Source organism: Echiichthys vipera, assembly GCF_963691815.1.
Source record: "Echiichthys vipera genome assembly, chromosome: 12".
NCBI lineage: Eukaryota > Metazoa > Chordata > Actinopteri > Perciformes > Trachinidae > Echiichthys > Echiichthys vipera.
The window spans coordinates 2,288,740-2,308,725 of NC_139837.1; the positions used below are offsets into that span (position 1 = coordinate 2,288,740).

Below are 19,986 nucleotides of genomic sequence, written 5' to 3' on the forward strand. Positions count from 1 at the left end.
ACCGTTTTTTCAGCTAAAGCCTAGTACCTTTAAGCAGTGTGAGTGCAACTGCGGCCAGCGGGAAGGAGGTGGGCTTTAGCGGAGCCGTTTGCACATGTACGAGCACGAGTGTGCGCACGTGTACGAGCACGAGCACGAGCACGAGCCCTACGGCAGTAGCGTTATGTCCGCCTGTTCGGACATGTAAATAGAAGGAGGGACCATGCGCGGACATTTCAAACAATGGCGGTGAAAGGTTCACGTTGGTGTGATGCGGAGGTGGAGTGTTTACTGCAGATTTGGTCGATGAAAAGATTCAAAAACAGTCGACAAGACGCACAAAAACTCCGAGGTCTACGGAAAGATCTGGAAACAAAGCCACGCATCGCCATGACGTCATCAATGCGTGTGACGTGTTACGGCGTGATGACGTATAGGCAGCAAGAAGCATTCTCCGAGGCCCAGGTAGTGTGAGGACAAACGGGCCTGGAGGGGGGACAAGGACCCTAAAGCACGGGGCACGGGACAGAGGCACAGTGGGAGTGCGCCCTGAGTCACATTTGTCAGGAAACACATACAGGAAAATATAAACCGTATTTACCGGACTATAAGTCACACTTTTCATGGTTTGTCAGGTCCTGCGACTTATACTCAGGTGCGACTTATACATTAATATATCTAAATTCACATGTTGGTTATTTTCACACTGACAGAGGGCGCTCTCGGCTCGTGCACCAGTATCTGCTGCTCCTGCTCCTCCTGCACCACTGAAGATGGAGACGTCGATGGAGCAGCAGAAAGAAAGTTTGAAGTGTAGTGTGTTTTAAAAATGAAATTATTAACTATGCAACATCCCTTTAATGTATAACCTGAAGAAAACCAGTCTATAGATGAATTATATGAAACAATGTCAGAGTCTGTTGCTCTTTAATTTACAATCCTGTTCTTTTAACGCGCCTAACGCACCTTTGTTGAAACGTAAACTCCTGTGAGTATTTTATTTTATCTTGTTAATGTGTTTACTTCCATCATAATGTCCCAAATCCTTACACAGTTTAATACAATTACATAGACCAAAACAAAATGTTTATTTCATGACTGGAAAACCTCGACGCACATGAGTTTCAGATGTCGTACACCACCTCTATGTGGCATTTACTGTCTCCCCCTGTCCTCCACCCTCCTAAAACAAGAGGGGCAGAGTGCTAAGAGGCTGATGGGATCGATGAAAATAAATAAATAATAATAAAAGAAAGATTTAATATCTGTAAAATCACTTGTATGGTGAGTAAGACATGCTGAACCTGAGCCGAAGCAACTGAAAAACACTGTAGTCTCACCTGTGGCCAGTAGGTGGCACTGTGGTTCTCTCTCTGATCAGATCTACACCCTAACCTCTCTCTCTCCCTCTCTCTCTCTCTCTCCTTCTCTCTCTCTCTCTCCCTCTCTCTCTCTTACTGACCAAGAATCCAATTAGTGGTCAGTCTGGGGGGATTTCACTGTGAATCCTCCACCAGCCTGGCATCAGAGATCTCTGAGTCCCACGCGCAAAAGAAACACACACACACACACACACACACACCCGGGCGGACGCGCAGACACGCACACAGGGACACGCTCGCTCAAACACACACCGTGACACACACAAACCGGAGCAGACGAGCGCACGCACATACCTTCATCAGCAGGAGACAGTTGGCCATGGAATACATGACCCGGCTGAGGCGAGACCTCCACAGCTTCAGAGACACTGAGAACAGGCAGAGAGTTAGAAGACACGGGGTGTATGACTGCTTTTTTTGGGGGGTGTCCCTCTAACGTTACCCCCCCCCCCCCCACACACACACACACACACACACACACACACACACTCTTCCCTCTCATTACACCTCCCCTCGTCCCCCTCCACAACAGGGTTTATTTTAAGGCGAGCTGGTGAGGAAGACACTGCGGCACACTCCACTTTCCCATTTTCCCTCAGACAGTGCACCCTGTGGAAGAGTTAGTGTGCAGCCCTAGTAGTATTCATCACTGCACATGTGTGTGTCTGTGTGTCTCTGTGTGTCTCTGTGTGTGTGTGTGTTGGGGAGAAGAGCTAATCACTCAGTAGGGGTCTGATGTGTGAAGGCAAGGCCTTGCGTTATTGACTTGACTGTCTGTGTGGGTAGAGAGAGGAGAGACAGAGGGCACAGCTATTACACTGCTTTTAGAAGTGTGTGTGTGTGTGTGTGTGTGTGTGTGGGGGGGGGGGGGACTGGAGCGCCATCGCACATACATTTGCACACCCGTCACCCTGCCAATTTTCCCAATTATAACTAAGTGTCTTGGTACATTTAGCCGGGCTCCACCAAGTGGCTTGTTGTTGTTGAATTAGCTGATTAAATGGTTCGTAGTCGCTTTTAAAACAAATAAACCGACACGCAGCCTTTGGAAAAGTTGCTAAATTAGTGGTCACGCGGGGCGCTTGCAGACGCGAAGAACACTGCCATCAGACGTGTCGCTGTGCTGAGAGAGCGGAGACATTTGGGAAGTCTATTTCCATCAGGTGGCGTGGAGGTGTACCCGGATCTACCTAAACCCAGATGAAGGTGCCTGCGTACTTCCCCGGCACACACACACTCGCAGATGTGAGTGGATTGGATAGGATTGATCCGTATTGATCTGTTTGGCGTGAAGGTGCTGAAGAGACCATTTGGTATTCAGCGCGAGCAGCGGAGCAGCGAGGTGCTAAGCACATTTAGAGCGCCGCATTGGTGTTTTATGTGGTTGAAAGTGTGTGTGTGTGTGTGTGTGGCTGAGGTATGCTGCAGTCCTGCACCAGGTGTGCCTCTGACTCAGTGTTTGCGCGTGTGTGTGTGTGTGTGTGCGTATTACCCGCTGGGGCCCATGACCTCACTCTCCTCCCACAGTGTGATGCAGTCTTGGAGCGGGGCCAGGTCTGTAACCAAATGTGTGCGTGTGAGCGTGTGCGTGTGTGTGTGTGTGCTTACCTTGCCTGTTCTCCTGTGTTAGGCTGATCATGCTGCCGTCTTCAGCCAAGCCTTTCTCCAAGTTCTCCAAAATCTGTTAACGGGGGAGGAGGAGAGCTGCTTCACTGCCAGCGCTAAAGGCTTGTGCTAGAATCTGCATATTCAATAACCGTATTTGGCTGTTTACACAGGTGGGCTTACGGGTGTGTGTGTTTGTGTGTGTGCTTCTCTGCGGGTGTGTGTGTGTGGTCTTTATTGTGTGAATACTACAGAGTATGCATATCTTTATGTTCATCCAGAGGCTGTGTTCGTGCGGATACTAACGGCGAGGCAGACGGTTTTGAGATTGTGCAGGCGGTCCAGAGCCTCCTGGGGCTTGGCCAGGTACTGGGGGAGCTCGGCGTGCAGCAGCCGCATGGAGAACGGCACCATGGAGCCTGGACGGGAGGGAGGGGGGAGGGGAGGGAGGGAGGGAGGGGAGATGGAGGAGACACAGGGAGAAGAAAACGTGTGAGGGGGAAAATAAGAAACAGGGTGGAATGAGGACAGAGAGGGAGAGAGAGAGACAAAAAAAGAAAAAGAGGAGAAGCATGGAGAGACAGAGAGAGCACAAGATGAGAATATAAACCCATCCACCCACACACAGACAGCACACACAGCCCTGGAGGCAGGAACCTACAGATGGCATTGAGCTACGTATGGCTGCTTATTAAACCCTCTCATCTCTCTCTCTGTGTGCCGCGCAGCTCCATCACTCATGTCTCTGTCTCCCTCTGCCTCTACATCATTCACACTGTCTGACACACACACACGCACGCACACACACACACGCACACCCCTGAGGAAGAGCCTATATTCAGGTGAGTTCTCAGGCTTTGATCAGGGTGTCTTTGATATTGTCATCAGACCTGGAGCTCAGCGCGCTGGTCCATCTTTGGCGGCTGCCTGCCTCTGCCAGTCTCTGTATCTCAATTTCAATCTCTCTCTTGTCTTTTCTGTTTGTGCCGTCTATCTCATCCATTCAGAGTACAGAACACACACTCATTTTCCAGATTTACCCCACTGTCTCTTGTTTCATCTGCATGCTGACTGGACATCGCTCTCCCTCAGTCATCAGCTTAACATTAATACTTAAAACCTTTACTTTGTCTGTTAAAACCATTTTTAACTGAGAAATACAAACATCCCGTGAAACCACAACATTATACACACTCCAGACTAGGAATAAAGGTGTAACCTGTGAGGTTTTGGACCAGTAGTGGCGCCAAAAAGCTATTTTTTTTAACGTAAAGCGTGGGTGCTCTACCTCAGTTTGCATTTATCTTGTGCACATACATGGGTGAAGAGATACGGACGGTTCAGAGCAGCATTCGTCACATTCAGGAGCAAAATCAATGGATTTAAATCGCCTCGATCTGTGGATTTACTTGCAAAAGTTCAACTTTGCTGAACTCTGACTCGCTAGTTTGTGCCACTGACACACGGACTGTATATAAAGATGGACGGCGAGTCTCCGCTTCCTCCCACAGTTCAAAAGTGAAGCCAAAATATCCTGAATACGTCTTGTTATATACGTCTTGTCATCCCAGTGGTCATTAGTCTGTATTGAAGTCCTTCAGATACACCCGCCCGACAAAGCGTGAGTAGATCACAGCTGTCGTTTTTGACGTTTCAGCCATTTTCATTGCATCGAATTCCCAATAACAACCAAAATTAGCAGAAAAATTAACACTTGAGCAAATATCAGCAAGATCCGAACTACCTAAAATGACAGAAACCATCTTTAGGAGAAATGTATTTGAGGTGGAATTTTTTGTTTGGCCCGTGTCCCGTCCACTAACATGGAGGGGGCGGGACTTATGACCTCTACTGCAGCCAGTCACCAGGGGGCGATCCAGATGCTTTGGTGTCACTTTCAGTGAGCTATTGAACCTTTCATCTTTATATTTATACAGTCCATGAAGTGGCAGCACACATTCATGAGGAACTGTTGTATTATCTGTGTCACACCATCCGATTTTAAACACAGCGAGAAGACCAGAGGGCACCGCGGCGTTCAAACTGCACCGAAATGAGGCGGCGAAATCTGTGTGTCTCAGGTTGCTTTATCAGCATGCGAGTGACTGTTCATCTTTAACCAAGCCCCGCCCACAGCGACTTCCTGGTTGATCCAATCAGGAAGCTCCAACAACGTCAGTGTTGCGCAGACTCCATGAAATTGGAAAAAGAACGCTGAGCCGTACGTCGACATCGACGCCGTGTAGACCTTGCCAACGGAATTCTATTGCTAGGCAACAGCCTTAGTCCTCGTTAACTTCATGTACGCTCATGTCATTCACATACACTGCAACAGGAAGTAAGCTAGGACTCTTCATGTTTACATCTTTGAGAGGGTCTGTAGAAGAGAGCCGGTAATATCCAGCTGCAGCCCCCAGGAGCAGAAGACCCTGACGTGACACGAGCCCCGGGCGTGACGGAAGTGACGTAGGATACAAGTCCCCACCACAGCCACTTCCTGTTTGATCCAAACAGGAAGTGCCAAAAACGTCAGTTCTGGGGGCAGGTTTCATAACAGAGCAGTTTCTCATTGAGCCCCATGTTAAACAGGCCGTTTACACAGCATCATTAAACCTGTTTAAGGGCAAAAGAACATTCTAGTCTGTGTGTTTAGCTCAGATCTCCATGACAACACTGAGGGGGAGGGGCTAGTTTTTATTTGATTGGAGTTTAAAATTAATTAATAATTAGGGGCGTGGCCTCTTGAGTGACAGCTAGCCTCTGGCCCTCACTTCTCCTCGGAGGTAAACGTCAGCCAGATGGACGTATGCCCCTCCCCCCAACGTCACATACATGCCCTTTTTTGGTAAGAGGGAATGAGGCCGAGTCAAAGTCTGACAAGATGGAGACTCCTGTAGGCGAGGACGATTGGATCAAGGTGAGAGAACGGACCCCGACGGAGACGCTACGTCCGTTTTTTATACAGTCTATGCGTTAAACCAGTTAGTTGACTGTTCTTTGAGGCCAAGACTCTTTCATCCAGCAAAGACTCAGTGACAGAGTGGATCGTCCTCCATTTGAGAGATTGGTGGTTCGATCCCCACCTCCCCCGGTCCACATGTCGAAGTGTCAAACAAATGAATAACTGACATAAACTGATTCTTTTCTCGAGCGCCAAAGTCCGTCCTAACTTTTTTGGAGAGTGACACATGGTCAGCTGTCTCTTAAGGTGTTGAAGAGTGCGATCACGGGTAACAAGTAGTCGATGAAAGCGTCGGACCGGAGAAATGTTTCGACTTCTGATGCCAGGCTACACAACTCGTGCCAATGTGTCTCCGAGCACCTAGCGGGGCACAAAGCGTTTAAATGGAGCAATGGAAAGTCAATCGGAGCTCTCTTTAGAAGGCTGTGCCGTGTAGCTTAAAGTGTGTGTGTGTGTGTGTGTGTGTGCAGCTGTGTCTCTGCAACTGCCTTCACTGTGGTTGCCCGAGGGGCGAAGCCGATCCAAAGTAATGGGAACACATTAGAGAGCAATTCATGCAGTGGAAAAAAGAGGAAAAACAAAACCAAAGAACTGCTGGAGTCGAGTCGAGTTGTCGGAGCTTCTCCACGATACAGTCTAATATCAAGCTCCTGGAAGAAACTTTCCTTTGAATATTTAATAGGACAGTGGTGGTGTGCTTGTGTATCCTGAAAAAAAACGTGGGTAAAATGCTAAATCCTTTCGGAGAGCGGGCTAATAACATATTCTAAAAACTCACAGATAAGAGTTTCAGAGCGGCTTTTCGTGAATGCTGCTGTTCAAGCTTCAGCCGGCGTTCAGAGAGAATTCATTAAGCCAAATACGGACAGATACACGAGGCGATGCATGGTTTTACAATATGGTAAATGGACTTGTACTTATAAAGCACCTTTCTAGTCTTCTACTCAGGGCGCTTGCACACTTGTCACATTCACCCGTTTACACAGACATTCACACTGACGGCAGTGGACGTCTACAGACCATCTAATCTAACCATTCACACTTAAGGTGCTTTCAATGCTAATATAGGCGACTGTACGCTAACAAGTTCGCCATATCGAGTTTAAAGTAGCCTCTCCATCGAGGTCCGTTCTCTCAACTCGATCCAGTCGTCCTCACCTACAGGAGTTGAATGTATGTGACGTTGGGGGGGAGGGAGAGACGTCCCTTTACTGCAGGAGAGGTACACACACACACGCACACACACACAAAAAATGGACGTAGCGTCTCCGTCAGGGTCCGTTCTCTCAACTTGATCCAGTCGTCCTCACCTACAGGAGTTGTATGTATGTGACGTTGGGGGGGAGGGAGATACGTCCCTTTTTCCTTTAACTGATTTGGATACAGATGTAAATGGCCGTGGCTTATGTGGCTTATAGATCCGTTTGGACCATAAACTGCATTAAAAAATGGACGTAGCGTCTCCGTCGGGGTGCGTTCTCTTAACTTGATCCAGTCGTCCTCACCTACAGGAGTTGTATGTATGTGACGTTGGGGGGGAGGGAGATACGTCCCTTTACTGCATACTGCATAAAAAATGGAGGTAGCGTCTCCGTCGGGGTCCGTTCTCTTAACTTGATCCAGTCGTCCTCACCTACGGGAGTCTCCATCTTGTCACATTCACACAGACGTTCACACTGACGGCAGTGGACATCTACAGACCATCTTAACTTACCGTTCACACTCAAGGCGCTTTCAATGCTAAATTAGGCGACTGTACGCTAACAAGTTTGCCATATCGAGTTTAAAGTAGCCTCTCCAAGGAGGTCCGTTCTCTCAACTTGATCCAGTCGTCCTCACCTACAGGAGTTGTATGTATGTGACGTTGGGGGGGAGGGAGATACGTCCCTTTACTGCATACTGCATTAAAAATGGACGTAGCGTCTCAGTCAGGGTCCATTCTCTCAACTTGAGCCAGTCGTCCTCACCTACAGTAGTTGTATGTATGTGACGTTGGGGGGGAGGGAGAGACGTCCCTTTTTCCTTTTACTGATTTGGATTCAAAACGATCTAGATGCAAATGGCCGTGGCTTATGTGGCTTATAGATCCGTTTGGACCATAAACTGCATAAAAAAATGGGGTCCGTTCTCTTAACTTGATCCAGTCGTCCTCACCTACGGGAGTCTCCATCTTGTCACATTCACACAGACGTTCACACTGATGCAGTGGACATCTACAGACCATCTAATCTAACCATTCACACCACATTCACACACCCATGTGCAGCACGGGGAGCAATTCGGGGTTCAGTGTCTCGCCCAAGGACACTGCGACATGTCGAACCTCCGATCTCATTAATGGAGGATGACCCACTCTGCCACTGAGTCACAGTAGCCGCAATATTTACCCCACTTCCCCCGATTGAAGAAGAAACTATGATGCGTTTATTGGGGGAGTGTCAGTGGAAGCAAAAGACCTGATTACCTGCTAGGAAAACAAAAACAGAGCGATTCGGGGGTTCAGTGTCTTGCCCAAGGACACTTCGACATGTGGACCGGGTAAGGTGGGGATCGAACCGCCGAACTCATGAATGGAGGACGACCCACTCTGTCACTGAGCCACAGTCGCCCAATCTGGGTTCGTTAACCTTTTCTGGGGACAATTTCAAGCACTTTCAAGGTCCATTGTCAAGCTTTTCCAGCCCTTTCCAGTTGTTACATATAATCTAATATTATATTATTATATTATAATTTTTAATATCTATGTATTTGTTTAATTATTTCACTTTTTTCTCCATTAAAATCACGTTAAAAGAGAGATTAATAAGAGGCATTATGTGATAAACATCTACATTTGTTTGGTATTAGACATTTAATTATATTTCTATTCCCCTGTGAAAGAAATGCACATAATTCAAGCACTTTATCCTAAATTTAAGCTCTTATCAAACCTTAATAAATATAAAATATAATATTAAATATAACACAACATCAAAATTAAAGCGTTTTCAAGGATTTGAACATGCGAACTCTGTGCGAATGGACGAGTTTCTGTGCCTCCAGATCAATAACAGTCAGTGAACCCACAGGACAGGAGGTTTATACAGGCTGAGTGTGTGTGTGTGTGTGTGTGTGTGTGTGTGTGTGTGTGTGTGTGTGTGTGTGTATGTGTGTGTGTGTGTGTGTGTGTACCTCTCCTCCCAGGGTAAACAGTGGGGTAGTACTCGTAGTACAGGTCTGCTTGATCCAGGTTTCCAAGCGGCTCAAACTCCAGTTCGGCGTTTTGGAAGAGGTTCAGCTTGGTCAGGAGCGCCAGCCGCACGAACCAGAGCTGGGACACACGTGAAACACTGATCAACATATTAATATATATATTTATATATTCATTGAACAAACAGATGGAGGTGTGTTTAAGCACACATCACGTAAATGTGCTGCCCGGCCCGCTGCCAGTTATCAGTCAGAACCTGTGATGTGTGGTGCGGCGCGGCGCGGCTTGAAACGGTTCTTTTTTGGTTTCTCTTTTGGCAAAAGTTGTGGAACCTGGTGAAACCCTGCAGATGACTGCTCGGTAAGAGTCGTCACTCGCACGACTCGACGTCCCCTGTCCTGCACAAACGCGTTTTTAAATAGCCGAGCTAGCGTCGATAGCAACCGCGATTTTTTGTCTTCACTCGATCCAAAAGCCGGCGTCCAATTATGCAATAATATAACGTAATAAAGTGTCTTAACTGTCATCGAACAGTCAGAACATTTGTGTTGAAATAAAACATCTAAGGTTTTTTCTATGCACAGAAACAAGCTAATCTCTCCCAAAATGTCCTGCACAAAACCTGTTTTTAAATAGCCGAGCTACCGTCGATAGCAACCGCAATTTTTTGTCTTCGTCCGTGTGTATGTATGTATGTGTATATATGTGTGTGTACGTCGTATGTGTATATATATATATATGTGTGTGTGTGTGTGTGTGTGTGTACGTCCGTGTGTGTATGTATGTATATGTGTATATATGTGTGTGTACGTCGTATGTGTATATATATATATGTGTGTGTGTGTACGTCCGTGTGTATGTATGTTTCTATAGGTAGCTATATTGTACTCTGTGTCATCTTCAGTATGTGTGTGTGTGTGTTATATTTTATAATATAAAGAATAATATGATGTTTTATTAAGATAAATATCTTTGTAACAGAATGATGCTTTGTTAGATACAGAACAAGGATGATTGAAGAAAGACAAATGGAAGTTATTATTATTAATGTTTTTATTACTTTATAGATAGAATAAGTGTTATTTCAGTAATATTGATTAAAAAGGGGTGGAATCAAATAAGTTTATAAGTTTAATCTTTCTTAAAACACCATTTTATTACTGGCTTTTACATTAAACAGTATTTATTCATTCACATGTGGTTCTTTATTATTAAAAAGTGACATTATGGGATTGCAATCACTGCCAGACAGCTTTGAAAGTAGGCAGAAACAACCTTCTCATGGTTTCAGTTGTTTACTCTGCCATGCACCAAATGAAAGCCTAATCTATACATACTTATACATATATATACATATATATATATTGCAGGGTCGTATTTATAGAACTTTCTATAGTAGTCTCGTCCGTGCAGCACCGCGCTGATGCCCCGTGGGAACAACAGTGGGTGGTGAAAGGTGAACAGAGGTGCCCAGCAGTCCCCATTCTGTCACGATGCACATTAAGAAAAACAAACAAAACTATACAGAAATAAACTCATTTAAAAGAAGAAAGACTGCACATTTAAACCCTGGTGTTCAGAGTTGGGCCAGGATGTTTAAAACAAACAGTAACATGCAGCATGAGGCAACAACATGCTCCATTAACTTAAAGGCTCACGCACGGAGCCTACCACAGGGGTGGCCCTGCTAATGAGCTGAGGCAGCCATCCGTCTTCTGCAGAGAGCTCCACAAACCCACAACATGCTACGTGCTAGCAGCAACGCTGACAAACTGTAGAAAAGGGACAGTGCGACGAAACTAACAACGGCAAAGATCTCAGTATGTGTGTGTGTGTGTGTGTGTGTGTTCTTAAGCCCAGAGTGGGATCATCAGCAGCACACGACTGGACCCGTCATCCTGATACTTCTGACGCACATGTACGACTGCATGCTCAAGAAGCTTTCATGGCTGCAGTGCTTCTCACTTTTTGGAATAACACGTTTTATTGACTGACTCCTCAATTCAATTTCAATTCAATTTTATTTATAGTGTCAACTCATCACAGCAGTGATCTCAGGACACTTTACAGAGTAGGTAAAGACCACACTCTATGACTTATTTATGATTTACATAGACCCAACAATTCCCCCGTAGAGTACGGTGGCGTTGAAAACCTTCACTATAACAGACAGGAACGTCAGACAGACCCAGCTCTGTGGAGGACGCACATCTGTCTGCACCGGAGAGAGGAAGAGAAGGAGAGAGAGAGAGAGAGAGAAGACGGACAGATGGACAGAGAGAGACAAAGACAGACCCAGCTCTGTGGAGGACGGACATCTGTCTGCACCGGTTGTCCTCACTCTGCTTTGAGTGAAATCATCCCAGGGTCTTTTTTCGGCAAATACACTCATCAAATAATCCGTCCAGACAGTTTTTGTGTGTAACAGAGAAATCTTGGAGAGCTAAAAAAACAACAGCAAGAAACTAACGACGTGGTTCCATTTACCAACCAAATGGACCAATAACGTAAGATTCCCCGTCTTTTCTGGTTCTGTCCGAGCAGCACGAACACATAATCCCCCAAAGAGCATGCGCTAAAGTCTTTGAATTTGAATTCCATCTAGGTGTTCACCTCTCTTTTCACAGAACACGCGTTTCTCATAAATGTGACATAAATGACACATTCTCTGCACAAACACCACTTCCTCCAATCACACAGAGAGCTCCACAAACCCGGGTATGAAAACATGCTACGTGCTAGCAGCAACGCTAACAAAATGTAGAAAAGGACAGTGCGACCAAACTAAGAGCGTGCTCACACTGTCCTTCTCGCCGGGGCCAAAACCGTTTTTTCAGCTAAAGCCTAGTACGTTTAAGCAGTGTGAGTGCACCCGTTCCGCGCATAACTGTGGCCAGCGGACCGTCCACGGCTTTAGCGGAGGCGTTTGCACATGTACGAGCACGAGCGTGCGCACGTGTACGAGCATGAGCATGATCCCTACGGCGGTAGCGTTATGTCCGCCTGTTCGGACATGTAAATAGAAGGACGGACCATGCGCGGACATTTAACAACAACAACAATGGTGGTGAAAGGTTCACGTTGGTGTGATGCGGAGGTGGAGTGTTTACTGCAGATTTGGTCGATGAAAAGATTCAAAAACAGTCGACAAGACGCACAAAAACTCTGAGGTCTACGGAAAGATCTGGAAACAAAGCCACGCATCGCCATGACGTCATCAACGCGTGTGACGTGTTACGGCGTGATGGCGTATGGACAGCAAGAAGCATTCTCCGAGGCCCAGGTAGTGTGAGTACAAACGGGCCTGGAGGGGGGGACAAGGACCCTAAAGCCTGGGTCGCGGTACGGAAGGACAGTGTGAGTGCGCCCTAACAGCAAAGATCTCAGTGTGTGTGTGTGTGTGTGTGTGTGTGTGTGTCCTTAAGCCCGGAGCAGACAGAGTGGGATCATCTGCAGCTAATGTTGCACACGACTGGACCCGTCGTCCTGATACTTCTGACGCACATGTACGACTGTATGCTCAAGAAGCTTTCATGGCTGCAGTGCTTCACACTTAAGACACAATATCAGTGCGATCATTTCACAAATGCTTCAAGTGGAAGCTCGTTATTGGGTCGTTTTCAACTAAGTGCTATTCGGGAATGATTACATTCATCTGTAGAACAAGACACAGTGTCTTGGCTTCACTCTCCAGCTCCTACCAACGCAGAGGGACAGACGGATGAATGGGTGGATGCGGAGAGAGCCCATTGGCGTCTTACCTGCAGTGAGTCGGTGGTGTGGGAGGTTGGCTGGCCGGCCTTTCCGTATCCCTGACCATGAGCTGTCAGCAGCCGGCCCGTCAGATCCACCGCAGCCCGCCAGTTCTTGCTGCTCTGCAGGGGAGAAATGACACAGCATACAGGATGTGAAGCACGCACCGGGCCCGACTGATGGAAACAGAGAAGAAGAAGAACTGGGGGCTCAAACAAATCAACGGTTCAGAAGCAAAAACACGCTCAAGGTGTCATCCATGTCAGCTCGGGGTAAAAGTGCATTCACGGCAATATTTGAATGTGAACACAGCAGAGAGGATGAAGTTTGGGTGTTCTACTCTTAACTGATGATGCTCATTCATTCATTCATTCATTCATTCATTCATTCATCTTCAGCCTCTTGTCCCTGTCGGGGTCGCGGGGGGGCTGGAGCCGATCCCAGCTGACATCAGGCGTGAGGCGGGGTCCACCCTGGACAGGACGCCAGTCTATCACAGGACACATAGAGACGAACAGAGACAGACAACCATTCACACCTACGGGTGATTTAGAGTCATCAATGAACCGAACACCTGCACGTCTTTGGACTGTGGGAGGAAACCGGAGAACCCGGAGAAAACCCACGCAGACACGGGGACAACATGCAAACTCCACACAGAAGGGCCCCAGCCGGGATTCAAACCAGGAACCCTCTCGCTGTGAGGGGACAGTGCTACCCACCATTGCATAATTAGATGCTGGCTTTTGTAAATGATTCTGGGGAACATTTCCAGTTTTGGGACTAATCACAGTTTTGAGTCGGCCATTTTTTAAGATCTTGAACCAGGAACCCGCTCACTGTGAGGCGACAGTGCTAACCACCACACCACCGTGCAACAAACAAAAATCACTGCATACGAATTGAGGCAGGTGTGGGTGTGGGTACACAACAGTGTTTACACTCATGTGTGGAACTGCAAAAGGACCATAGGGACAAAGTGCCCACTCCCTCCAACACAGCGGACAGGTGAGCGTGCACACACACACACACAACAACAACAACAACCGAACACACCTTTATGTTATCAGCATCTGCTTCCAAAGGAGGTGGTACAAAATTAAAGGGGGTTTGGGAAGGGGGGGTGTGTGTAGAGTCACCCCACCCCATCAACACACATGACAAGGTCGGCGTGCGGATTGGGTCCTAAGTGCTGTGTCATTCATCACAGCCAGGGAGCTAATTAGGAGCGAGAGGACGACTCCCTCTCTAGTCTTCTTTATCACTAAACTCATCAGCCCTTTCCCTCCATTTTCTCTCTTGTAGCTGTCCTCTCTTCCCCATTTATCATCTCTCCATCCCTTCTTCTTCCTCTCCTCCTCCTTTTCTCTCCCTCCTCAGGATTCTCCCGCTTTTCTCTCTTCCTCTCCTCTTCATCTCCGTAAATCCTGCCGCTTCCTCTCCCCTCGACTCTCATTTCTGCCTCCCACCCCTTCCCGCTGTCATTGCTCCCTCCTTTTATCGCTCCTTCCCTCTCCTCTCCTCTCCGCTCATGCCCTGTGCCAGTAGCTGCGCTGCCTCTGAATCTTCATTAGGGGGGGAAATGAAGCTGAAAACGAGGAGGCAGCCTGGATGGCCAAAAGCAGCTGCAGTCACTCACAGACACACATTTCCTACAGTATGCTGGAGTACACCGCTGCCCAGCCACAGGGCTTAAGATGACAGGTGTGCGAGCGTGTTTCTAGGTGCCCGTGTGAGATTGGGATACAGCAGGAGTAGGGAAAATGAGAGCAGTCATGTCCTCAGTGCTAGTGATGCGCAGTAGCTTCATTCTCACACACACACATAGTTGAGACGGGGCACAGAAGGATAAGGAGTTTCAACAGAGGACGAGCAAGATATGGATGGATGGAAGAAATCTGGCCCGCGTGTAGTGAAAGAGCACAGGAGTCAAAGTCGGCCATAGTGGAAGAGAAAGCCAAAAAAAAAGCAGAAACTCGGGGCCAAAAGAGTTGGAAGAAGTAAAAAGGAGCAGTGGGTAGCAGAGTGGAGAGCAGGAGATGAAGAGGAGCGAGCTGAGGGCCGAGGGAGCTGCAGAGAGGCACGGCGAGGAGCCAAGGTGAAGGAAAAATCCCAAACGCAAAGCAGGAAAACTGAACTTCAGCTCAGGCTTTACGCAACGATGCAGCATCACAGCTACACACAGCGTTGTGCTGTCATTATCTTACAGCAGCCTGTAATTTTAGGCCATTTTAGGCCTTGAACCATATCAATCTGACCCACGGGGTAATGCGGGGAGGCTCTGTGATTCGAGTGGTGATCTTCCGTGACCGGGTCAGTCTCAATCGAAGACGGTATCCGACAGCGAGCGCCCTTGAACGAGATAATGACGCACGTCTCTGATCTGGAATGGTCGAACCTGAGCTCTGACCCCCGCTGATGAAAAAGAGGGCAAGAACAATCACGGCGTGGACTGCATTTAACATGCTAATCTAATCTAACACGTAGAAGGCACTGTCTCATCTGCAGCGAACACCGACTGAAATTCATGATCTTCTCAGTGGGTCAGCTTTTGTGTAATGGCGTTTGTTCACAGACCTGGTGTAGCCCGCCTCAGCCGCACTGTGCCGGGCTAATCTGTGATCAAAAGTAGGCCTGTCACCATAACACATTTCGCTGATGCGTTAAATTGTCCCAGGAATGATTGCGAGAAGCGAAAATGTTGCCGTTTTGAGACCATTTTAAACTGATATAATGATAAAGTAATGATAAAGTAATGAAAGTCCACCCTTTCATAGATCAATAAAGTTTATTTCTAATGAATATTTAACACTAGAACTCAAAGGCATTTTAAATATCCAAAATAAATAAACAAAACAAGCAAAAACAATAAATAAAATGGACTCTATTGGAGTCTATTTTAACACATTGGTGCGTTTAGTTGCTCCTGTTTTAGACAAAAGTGTCACAGCGGCTCAGGTGAAGTGGTTTACCGCGGCCGTTGGGTTTGAACCTGAAGTTCCCACTCAGCAGCTGTGGCGCTTGGCTTTGAAACCAACTCCATCTTTGTTTTTATACCTCCAAATCTCGACTAGCGTGTCCTCTAACAGGGCTCTCCTGCTGCACTCTGGGTAACTCCAGGGGTCCTCCTCCCCACACAGAGACCGTGCTGCTGACAAGTGACTGACGCGACACCAGACGAGGGTGAACTCCTCATTACAAGAGGAAGAGAGAGTCGCAGTGGAAACAGACGCAACGCAGTGAAAACTCAGTGATAGAGGGACACCAGGAAATGATCACGGTTGGCAAAGTTATCGATCATGCGACACTGCAACATGCTTATTGCGACAGGCCTCGCAAGCCCCAAAACAAGCAGGTATGGGTGGTAACTAGAGATCATCGCTCTTAAAAGACTAGTGACTTGGAAGTGAATGTGTCTGATGTGGAGTTAAGTTTCACTCGTACAGCTAAATCAAGCTATGTGTGTGAAAATGTACGTTCCATACAACGAACTTCATCAGGTGGACAACTGTCTCTAGTCTTCAGACATCTCATCTCATCTCCAGCCGCTTATCCGGGGTCGGGTCTCGGGGGCAGCAGCTTTAGCAGGGGACCCCAAACTTCCCTTTCCCGGGCCACATTAACCAGCTCTAACTGGGGGATCCTGAGGCGTTCCCAGGCCAGTGTGGAGATCTAATCTCTCCACCTGGTCCTGGGTCTTCCCCGAGGCCTCCTCCCAGCTGGACGTGCCTGGAACACCTCCCTAGGGAGGCGCCCAGGGTTCATCCTTACCAGATGATCCTGAACCACCTCAACTGGCTCCTTTCAACGCAAAGGAGCAGCGGCTCTACTCCGAGTTCCTCACGGATGCTGAACTTCTCCCCCTCTCTCTAAGGGAGACTCCAGACCCCCTCCTGAGGAAACACATTTCAGACGCTTGTACCTGCGACCTGGTGCTTTGGGTCATGACCCAGCTTTCATGACCACAGGTGAGGGTAGGAACCAAGTCTTCAGACAGTGGTAGAATATTCTGTCCTTAGCGCGTGACAGACCCAGAGTGAACGTCAGTCGATAAACAGAGCAGCTGTAAACGACCTCCTGAGGACGTAATTAAAGACTTCAGTGCCTATTGGCAACGGCCGGTGGAGAAACACCAACACCCATGTCATCACTCACTCTGACCAACGGTGCAACTTCATCGCTCACTCACTCATTGACTCAGTAAGTAACTCAGTGGCAGACGGCGTGTTTGCGGGGCTGCCCTCGCTGTGCTGCAGTCCAGCCAGAAAGTTCAGGAGGACACGGAGAGCGCTCCATAATACGCCGTCATGAGCGCCACTCTGCATCCAAACCACGCCGTCACTCCCCGGGTTTGAAAGATTTCAATTAACACAGAAAGGGCGTTGGGAGGACGTGAAGATAGAAAAACAACAGGCTGATGGTGATTAATAATTTAGCTCAGCTCAAATGACTCCGCAATAAGGCATAATCAGATCCCCCCGAATCAAATGAGGAGGCATTACCATGGTGATTTAGTGTCAGTGATATTAAATGAGGACTTGCGGCGCCTCGGTGAAAGAAGCGGGCGTTGGGATCGTGTAGGCATGACTCCAGCACGAGTGGAGAGGCCTTTTTGTTCTGTTTGCAGGATGGTGGATACTACACGTGCTTTTGTTCCAGAACAAAGACGGAAAAAAGGAGGGAAGGCGGAGGAGGGGGAAGTCAGATATGACCCCCAAAGAGTGACAGTGTGGGACTCAAGATGGTTCCCAAGGTAAGTGCTCAAAACTTTCAACAACGCAGAGAGGGACACTGTAGAGCTGCGCTTTGGCAAATGGAAAGATGTGGACGGACGATAAGTTAGGGCACACTCACACCGTCCATCTGTAGGACGTCTAGGAGCAGCACGCTTGCCGTCCACGGCCCGTTTGGGAGAGGTGGGCTTTAGTAAAGCACGTTTGCACATGTATGAGCACGAGCGTGCGCACGAGCACGAGGCCTACGGCGGTTCTGAGGTCACTTCCTGTGCGCCTGTTGGGACGTAGAAAAAAGAAGGAGGGACCATGCGCGGACATTTCAAACAATGGCGGTGAAAGGTTCACGTTGGTGTGATGCGGAGGTGGAGTGTTTACTGCAGATTTGGTCGATGAAAAGATTCAAAAACAGTCGACAAGACGCACAAAAACTCCGAGGTCTACGGAAAGATCTGGAAACAAAGCCACGCATCGCCATGACGTCATCAATGCGTGTGACGTGTTGCGGCGTGATGACGTATAGGCAGCAAGAAGCATTCACCGAGGCCCAGGTAGTGTGAGTACAAACGGGCCTGGAGGGGGGGACAAGGACCCTAAAGCACGGGACACGAGACGGAGGCACAGTGGGAGGGCGCCCTAAAGCACGTTCAGCATGACAAAAAAAAATACTTTGTGGATTGTTATTGACAAACCTGACATAAGTATTATATCAAGTCTGCGCGCACGCACGCACGCACGCACGCACGCACGCACGCACGCACGCACGCACGCACGCACGCACGCACGCACGCACGCACGCACGCACGCACGCACGCACGCACGCACGCACGCACGCACGCACGCACGCACGCACGCACGCACGCACGCACGCACGCACGCACGCACGCACACACACACACACACACACACACACACACACACACACACACACACACACACACACACACACACACACACACACACACACACACACACACACACACACACACACACACACACACACACACACACACACACACACACACACACACACACACACACACACACACACACACACACACACACACACACACACACACACACACACACACACACACACACACACACACACACACACACACACACACACACACACACACACACACACACACACACACACAATTACTCTCGACGTGAGTTTAAAAGGGGTGAGGCTTCTGAAATGTGTTGACGATGGGAAGTTCAGCGCGCCTTTACTTTGGCGGGTAAAAAAAAAAACAGCTGCATAACGAAGCTTGATGAACAAAGGAACGCCCACTTGTTCTCCCGCAAGACCCGAAGCCCGCGGGCGAATCGAGACTTAAAAAGACTTCCTCACCCCCGGCTCTGGTTAACACAGGCAGCTCCCGTGCTACTTCAATTAGCCCGGGCGTTTTGGATTACACAGTGTGTGTGTGTGTGTGTGTGTGTGTGTGTGTGTGTGTGTGTGTGTGTGTGTGTGTGTGTGTGTGTGTGTGTGTGTGTGTGTGTGTGTGTGTGTGTGTGTGTGTGTAATATGTGCACGCCACTCTTCGCAACAGTGGCTAACTTTACTTTGATGCGTCTGTAGTCGGTCCACAGATACTACTTGAACCAGGGGGACAGGAAATTACCCCCCAAAGCTGGAAGATGGCCCGCTTAGCTGCTGGGCTGCTGTGAACTTCACACGGCAGCCATTTTGTCTCCCACAGGCGATCGCTGGACCCTTCAAACATTACCACCGAGAGACGGCGAGGCACAAACTGGCACAACACATGATGTGAAATCACAGTTCTAGCTCGTGGCTCGGAAGAGAACTCTGCATGACACTCCCCGAGACGGCTCAACGCAGCTTCCGAGTTCTGAGGGACGCTCCTCTGGGGAACGTTAGCCACTGATTGACTGGTGGGCTACTGGATAACTTTTGACGGTTGGGTTGTTTAACAATAAGAGAATGTGCCATTTCCTTTCTCCTCAGAGTGCATCTGAAGACTGCGTTAAAGAGAACTTCTGTCACGACTCCCAAAGTACAACACACACGGTAAGTTTTCCTAATGCTGCAAGTAGAGATGCACCGATCCGATACCCAGGATATCAGCTCCGGTATTTATTGAATAATTAGCTGGATCGGATATCTGATGAATGTGGCAGAAATGTGTTTTCTCAGGAGGGGGTCTGGAGTCTCCCTTAGAGAGAGGGTGAGAAGTTCAGCATCCGTGAGGAACTCGGAGTAGAGCCGCTGCTCCTTTGCGTTGAAAGGAGCCAGTTGAGGTGGTTCAGGATCATCTGGTAAGGATGAACCCTGGGCGCCTCCCTAGGGAGGTGTTCCAGGCACGTCCAGCTGGGAGGAGGCCTCGGGGAAGACCCAGGACCACGTGAGAGATT

General features: G+C 48.3%; 1 protein-coding gene across 1 annotated transcript in view; it reads right to left on the reverse strand.

Annotated features, from left to right (window-relative positions):
* trappc12 (trafficking protein particle complex subunit 12) overlaps positions 1 to 19,986 on the reverse strand; it is a 37,218-nt gene that overhangs the window by 5,565 nt on the left and 11,667 nt on the right. Inside the window, exons 3-7 of the mRNA XM_083924484.1 lie at positions 12,880 to 12,993; positions 9,100 to 9,238; positions 3,273 to 3,385; positions 2,970 to 3,042; positions 1,656 to 1,729 (exon numbers count right to left, since the gene is read on the reverse strand). Of these exons, the coding sequence (XP_083780610.1) occupies positions 1,656 to 1,729; positions 2,970 to 3,042; positions 3,273 to 3,385; positions 9,100 to 9,238; positions 12,880 to 12,993 (513 nt within the window). The remainder of the gene's footprint in view (positions 1 to 1,655; positions 1,730 to 2,969; positions 3,043 to 3,272; positions 3,386 to 9,099; positions 9,239 to 12,879; positions 12,994 to 19,986) is intronic.